Raw genomic sequence first — 18134 nt, forward strand, 5'->3', positions numbered from 1 at the left:
GATTCATCTCATGAGGCTTCATCATGGGCTTCATTTGAACACAAACCCCCTGTTGGTCAAAGTGTGTAAAACAGGCAGATTGGACATCTCAACAGTGTGCTCTATCTCATACCGAGTTCCCAATGAGTAAAGCCTTAGAATAACTCTAAACAACGAACATTAAATCATATCTTCATGTTAACAATATTGTATTTATTACAGTTCAATGATTGTGATTGAAAATCCTAAGGAGGCTGCTAAACATTGCAAAGAGAGATTTGTATTCCTTAATAATATTCGTAAACGTAACGATGTTGTAGCCTGAGAAAGGCTAAACCATATCAAAGAATACATTATTAACAACATTATCTCATTTAGCTGTAGCTTTTATAAACAACAAAAAATACGTATTGTTCAGTCGTTGAACCAGGGACCCTGCGGTCATGAGTCAACTGCTTTCCAGCTGAGCCACAGCACACACGCTAAAGCTCCCTGAAAACACTGGAACATATGTAGTCCTGTATTTATTCATTTATTTATTTATGTTTTTATTCCTACATTTATTTATGCCTGTATCTATTTATACTTCTGACATGTTCCGACCTCTATATGAGTGAGGGTCTGAGCTCTCTTGATTCCATCGTGTCACCGGGCCCGGGTACAGGAAGGGTAACATCGTTCTTATCATACATCCATGCGTTGTGGTTCAACCGATCTGAATCGCTTCGTGAAGCAGTCACGTGGTATCGACAGGCAGCGAGGCTTCGTTTGTCATCGATGACGTCACTGGCCCAACACCATACAAGCCTCGACACATGCTTCACAAAAAGCTTCGGGGATTACTCGACACACGCTCCGAAGCCTCGGCGCAATACGTAACATCACTATGTAACCGTAACCGTAAGTGTAACCTTTGTACTGATTGTAGGTATTGTCTAAACGTTAGTCACTATCTTTTGGAAGAAAGTTGTCCTTATTTACTTAAGTTTGTTTTGCAATTTCAATCCCGTGTTCCTGAAGCAGCTCTGTGGTGGTCTTCATCAGGACCCAGTGTTCCATGAGAGGAGATTCTGGGAACACTTCTCAGTGTTTCCAGTTTAAAAGAAGCTTTATGAACGCAGCCCCAGGTGTGTGTGTGTTCTCTGCGATGAACCTACGAAGTAGTTTGTTTGGTTGTGTCTGTCTGTTGTATTGAGTTGTTTTGTGTCAGCTGTAGTTGTGTAGATTATTTCAGAGACCCAGCCGGAGAAGGAGCCCTGAGTGCAGCATGGAGGAGAACAAGGAGACCCCTGGAGCTCAGGTCAGTGTGCACGTCATCACAATATATTCCTAATTCTCGCTTGCATGCCCTGCATAGCTATAAGAAATACTTAAGTTGTTGGTCAAGACACTTTCCATCTGATGAAGGCAAATGCCTCCCCAGATGTAGAAAAGATTAGATTAGAATCGTTAATGACCACACAGCCAGGCTGGTGGAATTCGTGTTCAGTGCAGATTATTACAGCTTGTTCCATACAATAAACAGACAATAAAAAGTACAGCACAGGGCAAATACATACATCATGACATATATACATAAAGTTCAAGGTGTGATTGTTCATTGGGGTTATTCATTTAGTGTCCGTATTGCAAAGGGGAAGAAGCTGTTTTTGAAGCGGGCGGTTTTGGTGGACAGTGACCTGTAGCGCCTCCCTGAGGGCAGAAGTTGGAGGACATGGTGGGAGGGGTCAGAAATGATTTTCTTTGCCCTTGTGACAGTTCGTTGGTGGTGAAGTGATTCGAGTGATGGAAGGGGACTGCAGCATAGGCGGGGGGGCAGGGGGTGGGCATTGCCCCCCCCCCTAGTGGCTGAAATATGTGTTACAGCATTACTACTTCTAAAACTGTTCCAATACAAATATTTCATATATCAATATTTTAATAGATGTAATATAATGATTGTTACAATACAAATCTGAATAAAATTATTTTGTTTGAAATAATTTCATTTATTTATTCATTTAATTTAATTTCATTCAGGTTAAGGACACAAGTTTCCTTGCTTTTTTTACAAGTGATTCAGCTATTGTATTACAATAAGATATGCAGCGATTTTTAAAACGTCCAATTTCTGGGACGTTTAAGGCGTCTACTTCTGCACTAAGTAGGACACTGGTTAATAATATTGTAGCGTGTTCAAGTAACCAAGGGATATAGTAGTTCTCAAATAAGTATAAGATGTGCAGTTATGATACGTTTTACAGATGTAATGCACTGTTGTTGGGGGGGAGAGACTGCCCCTTCCATATGAGTGTGTGTGTACGGCGGGCATGAGGCGTGCATGACGAGACGAGTTGTGTTCGTATGTGGAAAAGTCATACTCAGTGCGGTGAACGCTGGTTTTTATTGCTACTGTATCCGTAGCATCCCACGCAATAGTTGGGACTGTGTACTGACGTCAGTAAAAAAGGTTTGCCCCCCCAAGCGCAAATGTCAAACTCCGCCAATGGACTGCAGGTGATTTTTTGACACGTTGAAGTTTATTCTGGGAGAGGTTGTCTGAACTGCTGTACCAGACTGTGATGGATGATTTGAGGATGCTTTGGATGATGGCTGTGTAGAACTGGATTAGGAGATGTTTCCTCACTCTGTATTTCTTGAGCTGCTGCAGAAAGAATAGCCTTTGGTTGGCTTTTTTGTAGATGTGCTCTATGTTGGTCCTCCATTTGAGGTTATTGCTTATGTGAGTGCCAAGAAATTTGAGTGATTCTGTGGTGGAAATGAGTTTGCCAGAGATAGATAGAGGTGATTTGGGCTGTGGCTTTCGCCTGAAGTCGATGATTATTTCTTGGGTTTTTGCTGTGTTAAGTAGGAGGTTGTTTTCTGAGCACCAGGTGACTGCTTGATGGATCTGAGTGAGGTATTGTGTTTCATTATTATTTGAGATGAGTCCTGTTATTGTTGTGTCATCTGCGTATTTATATATGTTGACTGTGGGGTGCTGAGATGTGAGTTGGTTTGTGTAGAGTGAGAATAACCAGGGGGATAGGACACAGCCTTGTGGAGCTCCTATACTGAGGTGCAGAGGGAGAGATGTGGAGTTATTTATTTTGACCCGTTGTCTGTTCCAGAGGAAGCTGTGGATCCAGTGACAGATGCAGGGGTCAGTGTTCATGTCCATTAGAGTTTTTCCGGGTTGATGGTGTTGAAAGCGGAGCTGAAGTCCAGGAACAAGATGCGGGCGTAGGTGTTGGGGGAATTCCAGGTGTTGTAGAGTGTGATGGATTGCCAGGTTGACAGCGTCATCCACGGATCTGTTGGTTCTGTAAGCAAATTGATATGGGTCCATGAGGGGGGAGGTGCTGGTTTTTAGGTGCCTGAGAATGATGCGCTCAAATGATTTCATCGCCACAGATGTGAGGGCTATGGGTCTGTAGTCATTGAGGCAGGATATTTTATTAGACTTGGGTACAGGGATGAGAGTGGATTCCTTAAAACAGTGAGGAACTGAACAATTAATAATAATAATAATTCCCCAGCACTCCCCCTTGGTCTGATGATCGGATGCACAGACCACTGCGCCACCCGTCCCGAACACTGGCAGAGGGAGGAGTTGAAGATGTTGGTGAAAACAGGGGCCAGTTCTGCAGCACAGTGATGGAGTGCCGCAGGGCTGATGTTGTCTGGGCCTGCCGCCTTGTTTCTCTTCAGTCTCCTGAACGTGCACCTCACCTCTGCCTCTTTGATGAGGAAGGGTGGGGGGGGGGGGGGGGAGATGGGGGTGATAGTGGAGAAACTGGAGAATGATCAAACCTGCTGTAGAAGGCGTTCAGTTTGTCCGGAAGCTGATGGTCATTTTCAGGTGGGGGGAGGGGGGGGTCTTTGTTTTGTAGTTGGTGAGGACCTGAAGTTTTTTCCAAACTGTCCTAGTGTTATTGTTTGAAATTTCCTGTTCTATTTTTGAAGCATAATTGAATTTTGGCTTTTCTTATTCCAGATCTAAGTTTGTATTTTGCAGCCATATAGTCCTCTTTATTTCCGGATTTGTATGCATAGTTTCTGTCCTTTCTTAATTGTTGACTTTATTTGGTGAACCAGGGGTTATTGTTTTTGTTTTACTGAACATTACATTCAGTTATAACTGCCAAAACAAACATTATTTACACTATTATGGCCCCTGTTAATAATGTTATCTACTGTTAGTTAGACCGAGCAGCAGTCGAGAGGAGCGGAGCACACAAAATGGCGACGTCCATGAAGAAAGACGGGTTGACCGACTTTTGGCAACTTTTTCATCGCTTTCCAACCAATTTGACTGCTGTCAGGCACTGACACGTCTCCACAATCGCCATAATAGATTGCCCGATCGGGCAACCAGCAGGTGAGGCTTCATTGCCCGAGCTAAATACTAGATTGCCTCGGGCCATCGGGCAGTCGTTAATGTCGAGCCCTGGATATGAACCAGAGTAGCAACAGTACCACCCCCTTGCTTATAGGCAAATTGGTATGGATCAAGTATGTCTTGTCCGTCACGGTGATGTATTTGTAGGAGGCCGATCACATTGTAGCTCTAGCATAGCCTCGCGGCTGTAGCAGCGTAGAGGCCGTGGCTCCTCGCCATACCTGTTCGTGCTGTCACTCAGGTGTGTCTTGGAAAGTTGAATGGCCAGACATGGTCAGCAGAAGGCAAATGTAATCCACAGGATCAAAAGCATGGTCTCTCAAAATGGCGTTTCATACAGACACGACAACGTTTTTTCTCCTGTAACCAGAGGTGGGAGTAAGTCATACATGTGCAAGTGTCAAGTTACTGGGGTGAGAGTCAATCAAGTCAAGTCCTACGAAATCCTGATGAATAACCCCAGTTTCCGCATTTAAATCAGTTAAAAGACAGTGGTTATGAAACTAGAGTTTTATTTTCCACATTAACAACAATGGAGAGTGGGGCTCTGAAATCATAAAACAGGTAATGGGGGAATAATTGTGGAGTTCAGTGTGTGTTTGCGTGTGTTTAAAACGTAGCAGCCTGCGGTTGCTCTTTAGCTGTTCTAATGAAGGTAAACACAGTGAAGTAAACAGTAAAAGGCACAGCTCTTTGCAGCTGGTGCTGCTCTTCTCAGATTCTGCTGAGTTACACGTTACTGCCTCCTGGTGCTGCAGAGATTTCATGAAGTGAAGGAGGTTTTCCTTCTACAAAACAGCTGTGGGCAGCAGATACTGTGAGAGTCACAGACATGAATACATAGATCAAGGCAGACTGGTTCACAGACTGTCCTGTTTTGCCGATCCGGTGCTTGAACAAATAACTCTACACCCCTACTCAAGTCATGTGACTCGAGTCCCCCACCTCTGGTATATAGAATGTTGCTGTATTACTGTATCAAATATAATACAAATATAATAAACACAAACCGTTGATAAGTACTATTTTGTTAACTCGAGGTTTATATTAAGTGAGTTTTTATTGTGTTAACTTGTGTATTTATGCTTTTTAGATTGACTTTCTCTCTTTCTCTGTCTGTCTGTTCTAGAAACCAAAAGGAAAGGAGAGACGTCACAGCTGTCAGCAATGTGACAAGTCCTATACAACATCTGTAACTTTAAAGCGCCACCTGCTTATTCACACAGGAGAAAACCCGTACAGCTGTGAAGAGTGTGGGAAAGCTTTCACTAGATCAGATGCTCTCAAAACACATCACCTTATTCACACAGGAGAAAAACCCTACAGCTGTGAAGAGTGTGGGAAAACTTTCACTACATCAAGTAATCTCACAATACATCACCGTATTCACACGGGAGAAAAACCATACTGGTGTGAAGAGTGTGGGAAAACTTGCACTACATCAAGTGATCTCAAAATACATCACCTTATTCACACAGGAGAAAAACCGTACAGCTGTGAAGAGTGTGGGAAAACTTTCACTAGATCAGATGCTCTCAAAACACATAACCTTATTCACACAGGAGAAAAACCGTACAGCTGTGAAGAATGTGGGAAAACTTTCACTACATCAAGTAATCTCACAATACATCACCGTATTCACACGGGAGAAAAACCATACTGGTGTGAAGAGTGTGGGAAAACTTTCACTACATCAAGTAATCTCAAAACACATCACCGTATTCACACGGGAGAAAAACCATACTGGTGTGAAGAGTGTGGGAAAACTTTCACTACATCAAGTACTCTCAAAAAACATCACCGTATTCACACAAGAGAAAACTCATAGTGGTTTTAAGAGTGTGGGAAAACTTTTTTTCTGAGTTGAAGTCTGACTAACAGTTGTTTGTTGTTATTATTATTATTGTTATTTACGGTGTTTTCTCTGTTCCAAAAATAAAATGTCCTTAGAAACAGACTCGCAACCCTTCATATTTGTTGTGTTTTGCAGCATATTATAAAAATGTCCACATCGCAGACCTGAAGTTGTGCAGTCAATGTATGCGAAGTGTACAGGACCTTGGTCTCTAAGACTCAAAAAAGCCTTTCTCGCCTACCTGTCCACTTTAAAAAAATTTTAATCAACATTTTCCAAGGCATTACATTTTGTAGCTTGTTTTCAATAAGTATATAAATGGTCCAAAGAGGTTGTATTCTACAGTCTGCCTGAATGTAATCATTGCGTAGGTGTGTAGTGTGATTCTGTGTAGTTTATTGATGGCATCCCGTTGGATTTGATGTCATCTGAACAGGACATCGCACGCTCACTGCTTGATAGCGCGAAGGTCCGTTTACGCCGGTTGTTAAACATCGTTTGGGGAAATGCAAGTCTGCGTCCAAATGGTTGGATGATAAGGAGGAAGGACAATCAATACTGTATATAGTCAATGTGAGGTAAAGTGTGTCGCCAAGGTAACCGGTTAAAACTCCAAGTGGCGATGAGGTCTTAAAATGTATGGAAAGGGTCTTAAAAGGTCTGACATGGGACTTCAGGATTCTACATATACCCTGTTTGCTGCCGTCACTCTTCACATTCTAACAGCAGACAGATCTTGGTAATCGGCCTCTCCAGCACACTGGTCTGTGTTTTAACTTTGACAGCTCGAACCAGTCCTTTAGTGTCTGCCATAGCTTCTAGCACTCTTCCCAGGATCCAAGAGCTACGCGGAGCAGTAGAGTCAACTACCATTACTACATCTCCAGGTTTAAAGCTTCTCTTCTCCTTGCACCATTTCTGTCTTTCTTGCATGAGGGGTAAGTGTTCCCGGCTCCAGCGTTTCCAAATGAGGTCTGCCATGTATTGCACCTGCTTCCATCGGCGTCTTACGTACAGGTCGTTCTTGTCAAAAACTCCAGGGGGCAGAATTGGCTTGGTTTTTTAAAGCAAGATGTGATTTGGGGTTAGAGGCTCCAGGTCTTGAGGGTCATTTGAGAATGTTGTGATTGGTCGACTGTTCAAAATGGCCTCTACCTCACATACAAGGGTTTGTAGCCCTTCTTCATCCAAAGTCACGCAGACTTTATCAGACGCTCCCATACTCCTCCATGGTGGGATGCTCCTGTGGGGTTGAAACTCCACTTTATGCTCTTTTGCAGCAGGGCTTCCTGAATGTACTCCACCCTTTAACACTGGATCAAGCTTGTAGAGGCTGCTTGTCTTTTTGACACCACGTTTTGTTGTTTGCAGTGCTGTCATTTCCTCTGGAAACTGGACTGTCTTTGGGTTTGGCATATGAAGGAGTTTTCTGCCTTCTCAAGATCTTCCAGAGTAATGGTCTGTCCACCCAGTGTGGCCTTCATGTTTTCTATTTTCTGCTCAACATTGCTTTTGTTTTGAGTATCGATGTTGGAGTCATTTAAATATATATGGAAATAAGCTCTTTTCTCATTTGAACGAGCCGATTCAAGCCTTCTTTGAACTTCAGGATCCATGCTACTGCAACTTGTAGTTTTCTCCAGCTGGAGAAATCCATGAGTAGCTTACCTGTAGGACTTTCTGTGACCATAACTGTGTTGATTATAGCATTTCTTTTGACCTCTAAATCATCGCAGGAGAGAGAGATGGATTCCAGGGGAAACAGCGGCCAGTCCTTTTCTGACTTCCAGAGCATTTCTGGGCCACGGATCCATGCTCTGTTCTCCATAAATGTGTCGGCCTTTTGTCCTCTAGAGGCGACATCAGCAGGTTTGATCTTTGTGTTCACATAGTGTTATGGAAATCCGAGACCCAATACTGTGGAGATTCACAAGTCAGAAAGATCAAAACAAATAAATGGTGAAACAGACAGAGTTGTCTTTCTGGTTATTTATTTGAAGCCTCAAATACAATACAAAGACACAGGTCTCACAGAGTATAGGATAGTCTGCAGGAGTGTGCGCAGTAGTAATAACATAGCAACGCTTATATACAGGAAAGGGCGGGAAGCTCAGAAATCTGTCTTCACACGGTCTCTTGTTATTAGACACCTGTCCTTGAGCTCAGAATAGGGAAGTTCTTGTGAGACTTTGTGTGAAGAGGAGTAGTCTCAACATAGTCTCACAAATCAGCTCTGTGGCCTTGAAGCGCTTGGGAATAACCCTCATTAGAGTATGCAGAGAAAACAGCACATAATAGGAAAATGGTACAGTAGTGTTAGACAATGCTTTTAGAAGCATTTGGTTTTAGCATATAAGGTAAGGTAAAGAAATGTCCACTACATTCTCCCCTTTTGATCATACTTGATCAATCATAAAAATAAAAAATAAATATGACATAACACATCAATGAATACACTTCATCGCTGGCTTAAGTAAACACATCACAAATATATCATAGAAAACTGGCTGTTTTTGTGGAGGACAGACTCCAATATAATGTAAGCATAAGAGGAGGGTACACATGGATTATATTGTAGTGTCGAAACCAGACTTCTGATTCTTGCTCACAAACAGGGGTACGGTGGAATGTACAAGGTATACGATTCTCGTAGCTGTGGCGCAAAGTAGGATTGTCCTGATGTGCTGTGTGCTGACCATGGATACATAAAATATAGCACTAGTCCTAACACAACTATCATGGCAAATATGCAGAGGAACCATTCTATGATTGTCCAGGCTCTCCAGTAGTATCCACATTGCTCACGGTTGCGTTGTCGTCTTTCCAGGCGAGCCCTCATCACGAGGCGGGAATGCTCCATGGGGTGTGTGTGTGTATTCCCTCGGTTGATTTTGTGACACGGACAGTCAGACTCCGCACACCGGTAACACAAAGGAGGAACCAGAGGCAAATGAAACCGCTCAGCTGGCACTCGCTCGTGACACCTTGTGTGTAGGGTGTGTTTTAGTGTATGTAGTGCAAGTGTGGTGCTGGTGGTGACTTGGCACGTCACTTGTTGTCGTCTTCCGTTGGTGACTCGGACACGTCACTTGTTGTCGTCTTCCGTTGGTGACTCGGACACGTCACTTGTTGTCGTCTGCTTCTACCGTTTCTCCTTTCCTGTGACTACGACCTTGCAGTGGCTGGCGTGGACCCACGTAGCTCTCTCGGCGACCTTGACCGCTGTCTGGGTGATGAGGAGCACCTGGTAGGGACCTTGCCAACGATTGGATTTCCAGCTCTTTCTCCGGAAATCCTTGACCAGCACGAAGTCGCCGGGTTGGAGATGGTGAAGTGGACCAGTGGCAGGGGTAGGCAAGGCTGCGGCTACCTGACGTCGGATGTCTGCTAAAGTGGATGGCAGGTTAACACAATATGACAACATAGCATCCTCACACAAAGTTGTGGAGGGAAGAGGACATCCTGGATTCTTGAGTCCAATCTGTGGAGGAGTCCCAAAAAGGATTTCAAATGGGTTGAGTTGACTCCGTGTTCGTTTCCGCATCTGCATGTACATCAGCACAATGGGCAGAGCTTGTGTCCATGACAGACCTGTGTCTGCACAGCATTTTGCTAGCTTGTTTTTTATTGTGCCGTTCTCTCTTTCCACCCCACCCCCACTCTGTGGATGATAAGCACAATGCTTTCTGATGTCCATGCCCATGTATTCTCCTATCTGCGTAATGGCCTCATTAGCAAAATGTGAACCGTTGTCGCTAGAAAATGTTTCTGGTAGTCCCCATCTAGGAATGATTTCCCTCAGTAGTGCCTTTGCCACAGCATTTGCTGTCTGTGCTTTTACTGGGAAAGCTTCAACCCATTTGGACCACATGTCAACCACCACCAGACAGTGCTTCTTACCCTCTGATGGGCTAAGCTCAATGAAATCCAGCATTAGGTGCTCAAATGGCCTGGTGGGAGGTGGATGTGCTCCGGGTCCTGTAACTTTTACTGGTCTACCAGAATTTTGCATAATGCAAATTAGGCATGCTTCACAGTGCTTTTGAGCTGTTACTGTGAACCCCCTTTTGAACCACTCCTGATTTATAGCCTCTAACATCCCCCCTCTTGACACATGATCCAACCCATGTGTCAACTTAGCAAAATGAGGGAAGAAATGTCTTGGGAGACATGGATTGGAATTTGGACCAACCCAGATGCTGGAGGTTGGGTCAAAAACAGCCCCAGCAGCCTTCCACTGAGCCTTCTCAACTGGTGTAGCGAGCTGCTGCATGGAAGTCAGTGACGACATTTTGTCAGTGAAGGAGGAGACAGGGATTTTAACAAATGAGTGTGCGTGAGGTGCGAGAGAAATCAGAGCAGCTGCCTTTGCGGCTGAGTCAGCAGATATACATTTGCGGGAAATTGGGTCTGTACTGCTTGCGTGTGCGGCACATTTACAGACTGCAACTCCAGATGGGAGCAGAATGGCGTCTAGTAAGCCTGCAACCAGTACATGGTTAAGTACTGGTTTGCCCTCAGATTTCAGAAATTGTCTACACTTCCCAAAATCGTGTACTACCCCAAAAGCATAACGTGAGTCAGTGTAAATAGTCACAGTTTTGCCTTCTGAAAACGTGCAGGCTTCAGTTAGTGCGATGAGCTCTGCTGCTTGTGCTGAGAGGTGACATGGGATTGGTCCGGAACGGAGTACAGCAGAATCTGAAACAACAGGAAAAAAAAAACATCCGATTAGTGCCCCTTTGGTCGCGAGAGGCAGACCCATCAACATACAAAATGAGGTCAGCGTTGGTCAGAGGAACGTCTTTTAAGTCCGGTCTAGGTGTGCACACAATGAGACACAGTCGTGTTCGTCACCGACTTCAGGCAAAGGCATAAGCAGGGTTCTTACACCTTTTCCAAAGTCAAATTCAAGCACTTTTCAAGCATTTTCAAGGTGCATTTTCAAGCTTTTCAAGCATCTTACAGCTGTTGTAAATTATATATTTATATGCACATACTCAAATGATTATTTCCCTACCTCACATTAAATCAGATGTTCTTTATGCTATAAACAACCAAATGTGTGTTTCGTGATAGCATTCTACACGAGGATGAAAAATTAAAGAAAATAAAACTAAGTTTAATATTTCAAAATGAGTGATCTGTACGTAGACTGGGCCTCCCATATAACCTGGCTGAGCCGATATAAAACACTCAGCCAAATAACTTTTCAATACATCATTGATTACTATTTCTGAGGTACTTTTAGGTTGGCAGTGAACATAAGTCAGAGGTACATGGTGTACTTTACCTCCACTACATGTATTTATACCTTTAGTTACTTCACAGATGTGGATTAATGATGTGAAATCTAATCAAGTGTTGAATCAGACTTTAGTTCCACCTGGAGTAAATCCACCAGCTACCCTGCAGTATACAAAGCCATTCAAACTAGCTGCACCTTCACCAGCTTTGAGAACACTTTCATGATCAATCATTATAAAACATATCATATATATTATTCTGAAATGGACCAATCTGCACAACGACTACTTTTACTGTCGCTACTTTCACTATATTTAGAGGATAATACTTTTCTACTTTCACTTGAGGAACATTTTGAATGCAGGACTTTTACTGTAACACTCTGGTACTTCTCCTCAAGTACAATATCTGAGTACTTATAATTTCACTACAAGATCTGAGTACTTGTACTTTTACTCAAGTATCAATATTAGGATATGTCAGCAACCATTGGTACACATTCACCAGTTCTTTATCATCAAATGCCAGTTTTTGAACCATCGTAGGAGATGGCTGTCGGACTTTAAGCTCATCTAAAAATGAGGTCCAGGCCGAACTGGAGAATCAGATCTCTGCCCAGTAATTTATTGGGCAGACAGATGATAAAAGAAAACTGTTTTTGACTGATGTGGGAAATGGATGACTGTCATCACCGTTATCTTTACTCTGAAGTGATACAAAAACTTCTCCTTTACAATCACCCCAGCCGATCATATTGAGTGAATAAATCTACCACTAAATTTGCAATCAGGCAAATCTGCCCTTTTTACCACAGAATGTGTAACCCCAGAATCAACCAAAAATGTAACATCAACACCCATGATAGCTAAAGTTAGTGTGGGACATTTCTTAAATGCTGTTTCACTGTCATATTTCAAATATGTACCCTCTTTAACCACAGACATGTCTTCTACATTTTCCAATTTTCCATAGCATGATGTGTGTGTGTGTGTGTGTGTGTGTGTGTGTGTGTGTGTGTGTGTGTGTGTGTGTGTGTGTGTGTGTGTGTGTGTGTGTGTGTGTGTGTGTGTGTGTGTGTGTGTGTGTGTGTGTGTGTGTGTGTGTGTGTGTGTGTGTGTGTGTGGTGTGTGTGTGTGTGTGTGTGTGTGTGTGTGTGTGTGTGTGTGTGTGTGTGTGTGTGTCACTTCCCTGTTCAGATGCTGCTGGCTGAATTTCCGTCTCGCTCGATTGGGCCCCTTCCTCCCCATCTGGTGTAGGTCAGTCTGAATGTGAATGGCCCCGTCCTTGCTGTCCCCCTCTGCCTCCACTGCCAGTGTTCTGTGGGCAGTCCCGGATCCAATGTTTATCACTGCCACACTTGAAACATCTTTCGTCAAATGAAGGTCTTGCTTCTCGTCCTCTGCCTCTCCCTCGGTATTGTGAGCGGCCAGCATTCTGCGTAGCTTGCGCTGTGTCTGTGAGTCCGTTGAGAAAGGCATTACTGAGGTGTGTCCCCCAAACAATTGCTTGGTCCCCTAGGGCATCGGGTTTGTTTATCCCGCTGTTGTCCCGGAATACTTGGGCCTGATGGGGGTGGACGAGCTTTCTGTTGACGGGGAGTCTGCTGACTGCATGGCTGGGGCTTGTAGTGGCGGAGGAGGTGGTTGAGGTGGGCCAGCCTGATTGCTAGGGTTGTACGCCGGAGGAGGGAAGGGATACCCAGAGTCGAGGAGAGGTCATTTAGGCCTGCAATGGAAGGACACAGAGATGTCTGGGGTTTACATGGTTTTGGAAATAATTTATTTTCCTTCTTTTCTTCACATTCATCTTCAACCTTAATATTTTCTTTAATGCCCAAGGCCAACTGCCTTCTTTCACGGCATTCTGCTTCATCCTCCCAGTATTATAAACACTTTCTGTGAGTGTCCAGCTTCCTATAAGTCTTTTACTTTAACTTTATTTTTACCCTTCATTCCATCTTCATGTTCTTGTAATTTATTCTTTAGGTCTTTGATTTTTAATTTACTCAAAAAAATCTGAACATTTCCGTCCAGATATTTAATTTAGACACTGTTTTCACCATGTTTTGCTCGCATGACATCCACAATTGGACCCTCAGGAGAGTGTACTATCCCCCTACTCTGCTTTGCTCCCATAACAAAGTCTTTAAAGTGTTACCTAAACACCCCGTGTTATCAAAACACTATTTTTCACCCGTCTGTGATGTGATACTTGTTCCTCAGTACAAATCACACAAAGACTGATCGTAAACCCAGTCTACGACGGATATCCCAAATATCCTACTTTCGAAAAGTCCCTCTCATAAATGTCATGGAGTTTAATTACGTTCAACTTTAAACAATTTAGACACTGTACATCTCACCGAGTATTGAACGCCTTTTGAGTTCGTTGGATCTCGTGAAGTCAATCGGTTCCACCCCGGCGCTGGTCCTCTCGTCCCGTACGTTTTCTGTCGAGGTAGAGGAGAATCCAAGGATCCTGGAGCTAGCGACCACCAGCGTCCGTAGGTGTCCTCAATCGAACTTGCAGAGATCCTGCCGACAACGCCAATTGTTATGGAAATCTTAGACCCAGTCAATACGGTGGAGATACACAAGTCAGAGTGATCAAATAAATAACCAGAAAGACAACTCTGCTTGCTTCACCATTTATTTGTTTGATCACTCTGACTTGTGTATCTCCACCGTATTGACTGGGTCTAAGATTTCCATAACAATAGTGCCATTGGGTTATCTCTGTGGACTCCCTGATGATGGAGATCCTGTTTGCAACAGATGTGTGAAACCTTGTGTGTTGGTTTGCAATGTATTTGAGCACAGATTGGCTATCAGTCCGAAACATAGAGCTTTCCAACTGTAGTTGCAACTCTGTTCTGCGTAATGTGTCCACTCTTGTAGCCAGCACTGCAGCAGCAAGCTCCATCCTGGGGATTGTGATCTTCTTGAGAGGAGCTACTCTTGCCTTTCCCATCATGAATGCCACGTGAATGTTGTTATTGTGGTTCACCAGTCTCTAGTTGCTCACTGTGCCGTACCCCTGCTCACTTGCATCTGAGAAAGGGTGTAGTTGTGCTTGGATCTGTTGGCCAAAGTCTTTGGGCTTGATGCACCTTTTTACCTTGAAGTCAGTCATCTTCTGAAGATCTAGCTTCCATGTAACCCACTGCTTAGAAAACTAACCAGGTATCTTCTCATCCCAACCGTAGCTAGTGCTACACAGCTCTTGTAATGGCAGCTTGGCAGGCAGAGTGAAGGGTGCAAGGAACCCAAGAGGATCATAGATGGAGCTCACCATAGATCATATTCCTCTCCTTGTGTGTGGTTGTGGCTTGATGCTGACATTGAATGTAAAATTGTCCTCTTCCACGCACCATTGCACTCCAAGTGCTCTCTCAGTTGGGAGTGGGCGATCGGCCGTATCGAAGTGCAATTGTAAGTGACGCCATTGGCCCACATTTGTAGAAAAATAATGACACTTTGGGATAATTTACATATTGACAGAATGGCAATGAGGATATTAGCTCCCTCGTGTGGTCATAGTGTGATGTGAACACCTTCATGTTGATGTCAATCAATCAGTTGATATCACCAAATGTATTATTGAGAGCACCTTGCATTTCATTGATAGCATTACTGTTTTCTCTCATTATTAATTGAGCTTGTATTCCATATGTTTAGTGTATTCACAATGACTTGTTACAATGACGCATTAACAATGTGTGAAATTGGACATTTCAAATGTGCTATATTTGTTATGATAAATACGCCTCCTCGCTCACACCCGCTCCCGAGACCACATCGCTCCCGTCCTCCAGAACCTCCGCTGGCTCCCCGTCCGTCAAAGAATCGACTTCAAAGTCCTCCTGATTACAAAGCCCTCAACAATCAGGCCCCCCCCCCACACACCTCACAGACCTGCTGCACCACCACACCCCTTCCCCCTACCTCACAGACCTGCTGCACCACCACACCCCTTCCCCCTACCTCACAGACCTGCTGCACCACCACACCCCTTCCCCCTACCTCACAGACCTGCTGCACCACCACACCCCTTCCCCCCACCTCACAGACCTGCTGCACCACCACACCCCTTCCCCCCACCTCACAGACGTGCTGCACCACCACACCCCTTCCCCCTACCTCACAGACCTGCTGCACCACCACACCCCTTCCCCCTACCTCACAGACCTGCTGCACCACCACACCCCTTCCCCCACCTCACAGACCTGCTGCACCACCACACCCCTTCCCCCTACCTCACAGACCTGCTGCACCACCACACCCCTTCCCCCCACCTCACAGACCTGCTGCACCACCACACCCCTTCCCGCTGCCTCCGCTCATCAGAAGCCAACCTCCTATCCATCCCCACCCGCATCAATCACCGGACCTGGGGGGACAGAGCCTTCTCCGTCGCTGCCCCCTCCTCTGGAACTCACTCCCCCATCAGAGACTGCACTGACCTCACCACCTTCAAAACACTCACACAATCTCACCTCTTCAATCCGGCTTTTAATGTTTGTTTTTGTATTATTTGACTTTAACTATATCAGATGTGAGAATTCTTTCTTCTCCCTAATGACATTTATTTACATGTCACTCATATCTTTGTAAAGGCACAGACTTTTGTATTATATGTATCTATTCCATATGTGTGTATTTGTACAAATACGTTCTACATAATTCATGATTTTTATTAATTAATGTACTTATTGTTTCCATTGAAATAAAGCTTATTTCATTCAAATGTGTCTTTTCTTCAGTGAGATATCTTTATGGATTTCCTCATGACTCGAGAGTCTGATTTTAAAAGAGGTTTAATATTTCTGAGTCTGACTCAAGCAACTTCAATGTTTGCTTTTGGGCAAAGTCATCTGAACATTGTGTACTGATGCAGTAATGTGGCACTCTACCTATGTCCCTATATTCAGATAAACAAATTAATCCCCATTATTGCATTTAATAATTAATATTTCACGACTCACTGTTACTGTAGCACTGACCACTTTATTGTATTGAGTGCATTCAATTGAAAACACCATAGTGTTAAATTATGTCCAACAGGGTTCATACACTTTTTCACCAATGATTTTCAATGACTTTTCCATGACCAAAAAAATGACTCTTTCTCAGCGGTTCCACTGAAAATGGTTTATTTGAACATGGAACAGAAAAATAAGGTCTGCATCTGAAACATGTTGAGCCTATCTAAAACAAATCCAATAGTAGGCTATAGCTTCTACAGGCCAAAGCAACTCAAATCTCTCACCAGCAAAATACCTCGACAGTTAAATGCCACTTTACGTTTCATTACTATACGATATGTATTATCATTATAGTATTACTATTTTGGCGATTAGATCAAATATAAATTATATTTGATGCAACTTTAGTTACATTTCCATGACTTTTCCAAAACTTTGGGAAAAACATTGTTTTCCAGGGCCTGGAATTAGCATTTTGAATTTCCATGACTTTTCCAGGTTTTTAGAACCCTGGTACAATTAAAAACACAATTATGTACATAAAAGTATTTACATATATTAAATAGATAATTAACACCTATAATATCAGATAAATTAGAGTGTAACAATTGCACTGATGGCCCTGTGTGTTTTTTGTCACCAATATTATATTTGAGTTTGCACTGCCTCCACGGTTACGGCATGATAACTGCTCTGTATTCCTAAAGTTTGACCTTTCTGGCAAAATATTTAATTGATTCAGTATAAATGATGGCAACAGCATAAACTAAGGTAAACACATGGTTAAAAAGTGGATACAAATCAGATGCATGAAACACATTCACTTTTGTAGATCCCAGGATTTATTTGTCATCAGCTATGAATCAAATGTTAGGGTATCAATGGCTTCTTGTAAACTAACATTTGTTGCTATACAAGTCAACAACAACAACAACAACGAGATCTCACTCCACTGCAGAAGAAGAACAGGAATGATCCAGCTATTGAACCCAGTTGGATTCTTTAGGACTTTTTCTGAGCAACCATTCACCTTCATTGATTCAGTATAAAGGATGGCAACAACATACATTCAGGTAAACACAGGTAAAAAAGCTCAAATAGATACAAATCAGATGTACAATTATGTAGGGCTTTGGCGCAGAGCGTTGGTGTTGAGATCAGGGGAGCACAGGTTCAAACCCCACTGCAGTCAGCATGTCGTTGTGTCCCTGAGACACTTCACCCCACAGTATTGACAGCATGCCGGGCGGCAGCAGCAGCAGCAGGCCGGGCGGCAGCAGCAGTTTCAGGCTGGACGGCGGCAGCAGCAGTTTCAGGCTGGACAGACACATCAGGAAGGAGAGCAGCAGCTTCGGGCCAGACAGCAGTGCCTCCAGGTCGGTAAGCAGTTGCTTTGGGCCTTTTCGTGATCATATCTAAAAATGTACCAAACAAAGCACATTTGAATTAGGATTATTATTTTTGAACATGTTTTCCTTCATATATTAACTGTGTCTCACTTGCCTTCTTCCAGAGCCTGGCTCGCAGCTACCAGGTCAGCATCATCCCCTGGCCACGAGGATGAGTCCAGCGTGCTCGTCTGAGGTTAGTGAAAACAAATGTAATGTATATTGAGTGCTGATATTGATATGACAGTATGATGTGACCATGATTTGCAACTCTTCCTGTGTGCGATCCCCTGGAGCTTG

The 18134-nt window shown here is 43.6% G+C and overlaps 1 protein-coding gene across 2 annotated transcripts; it reads left to right on the top strand.

Moving 5' to 3' along the window:
- Window positions 1-821: 821 nt before the first annotated feature.
- Window positions 822-6401, top strand: LOC117559874 (zinc finger protein 239-like). Of its 2 annotated transcripts, XM_034236595.1 has the most exons (4): window positions 822-879; window positions 1000-1106; window positions 1204-1279; window positions 5490-6401. In XM_034236595.1, exons 3-4 carry the CDS (start codon window positions 1247-1249, stop codon window positions 6186-6188), a joined length of 732 nt encoding a protein of 243 aa, XP_034092486.1. In that variant the 5' UTR covers window positions 822-879; window positions 1000-1106; window positions 1204-1246; the 3' UTR covers window positions 6189-6401. The 2 variants fall into 2 exon arrangements, with proteins under 2 accessions (XP_034092486.1, XP_034092488.1); XM_034236597.1 differs by having other exon boundaries at window positions 1000-1279.
- The last annotated feature ends 11733 nt before the right edge of the window (window positions 6402-18134 follow it).

This window comes from Gymnodraco acuticeps, unplaced genomic scaffold (assembly GCF_902827175.1).
Source record: "Gymnodraco acuticeps unplaced genomic scaffold, fGymAcu1.1, whole genome shotgun sequence".
Taxonomy (NCBI): domain Eukaryota; kingdom Metazoa; phylum Chordata; class Actinopteri; order Perciformes; family Bathydraconidae; genus Gymnodraco; species Gymnodraco acuticeps.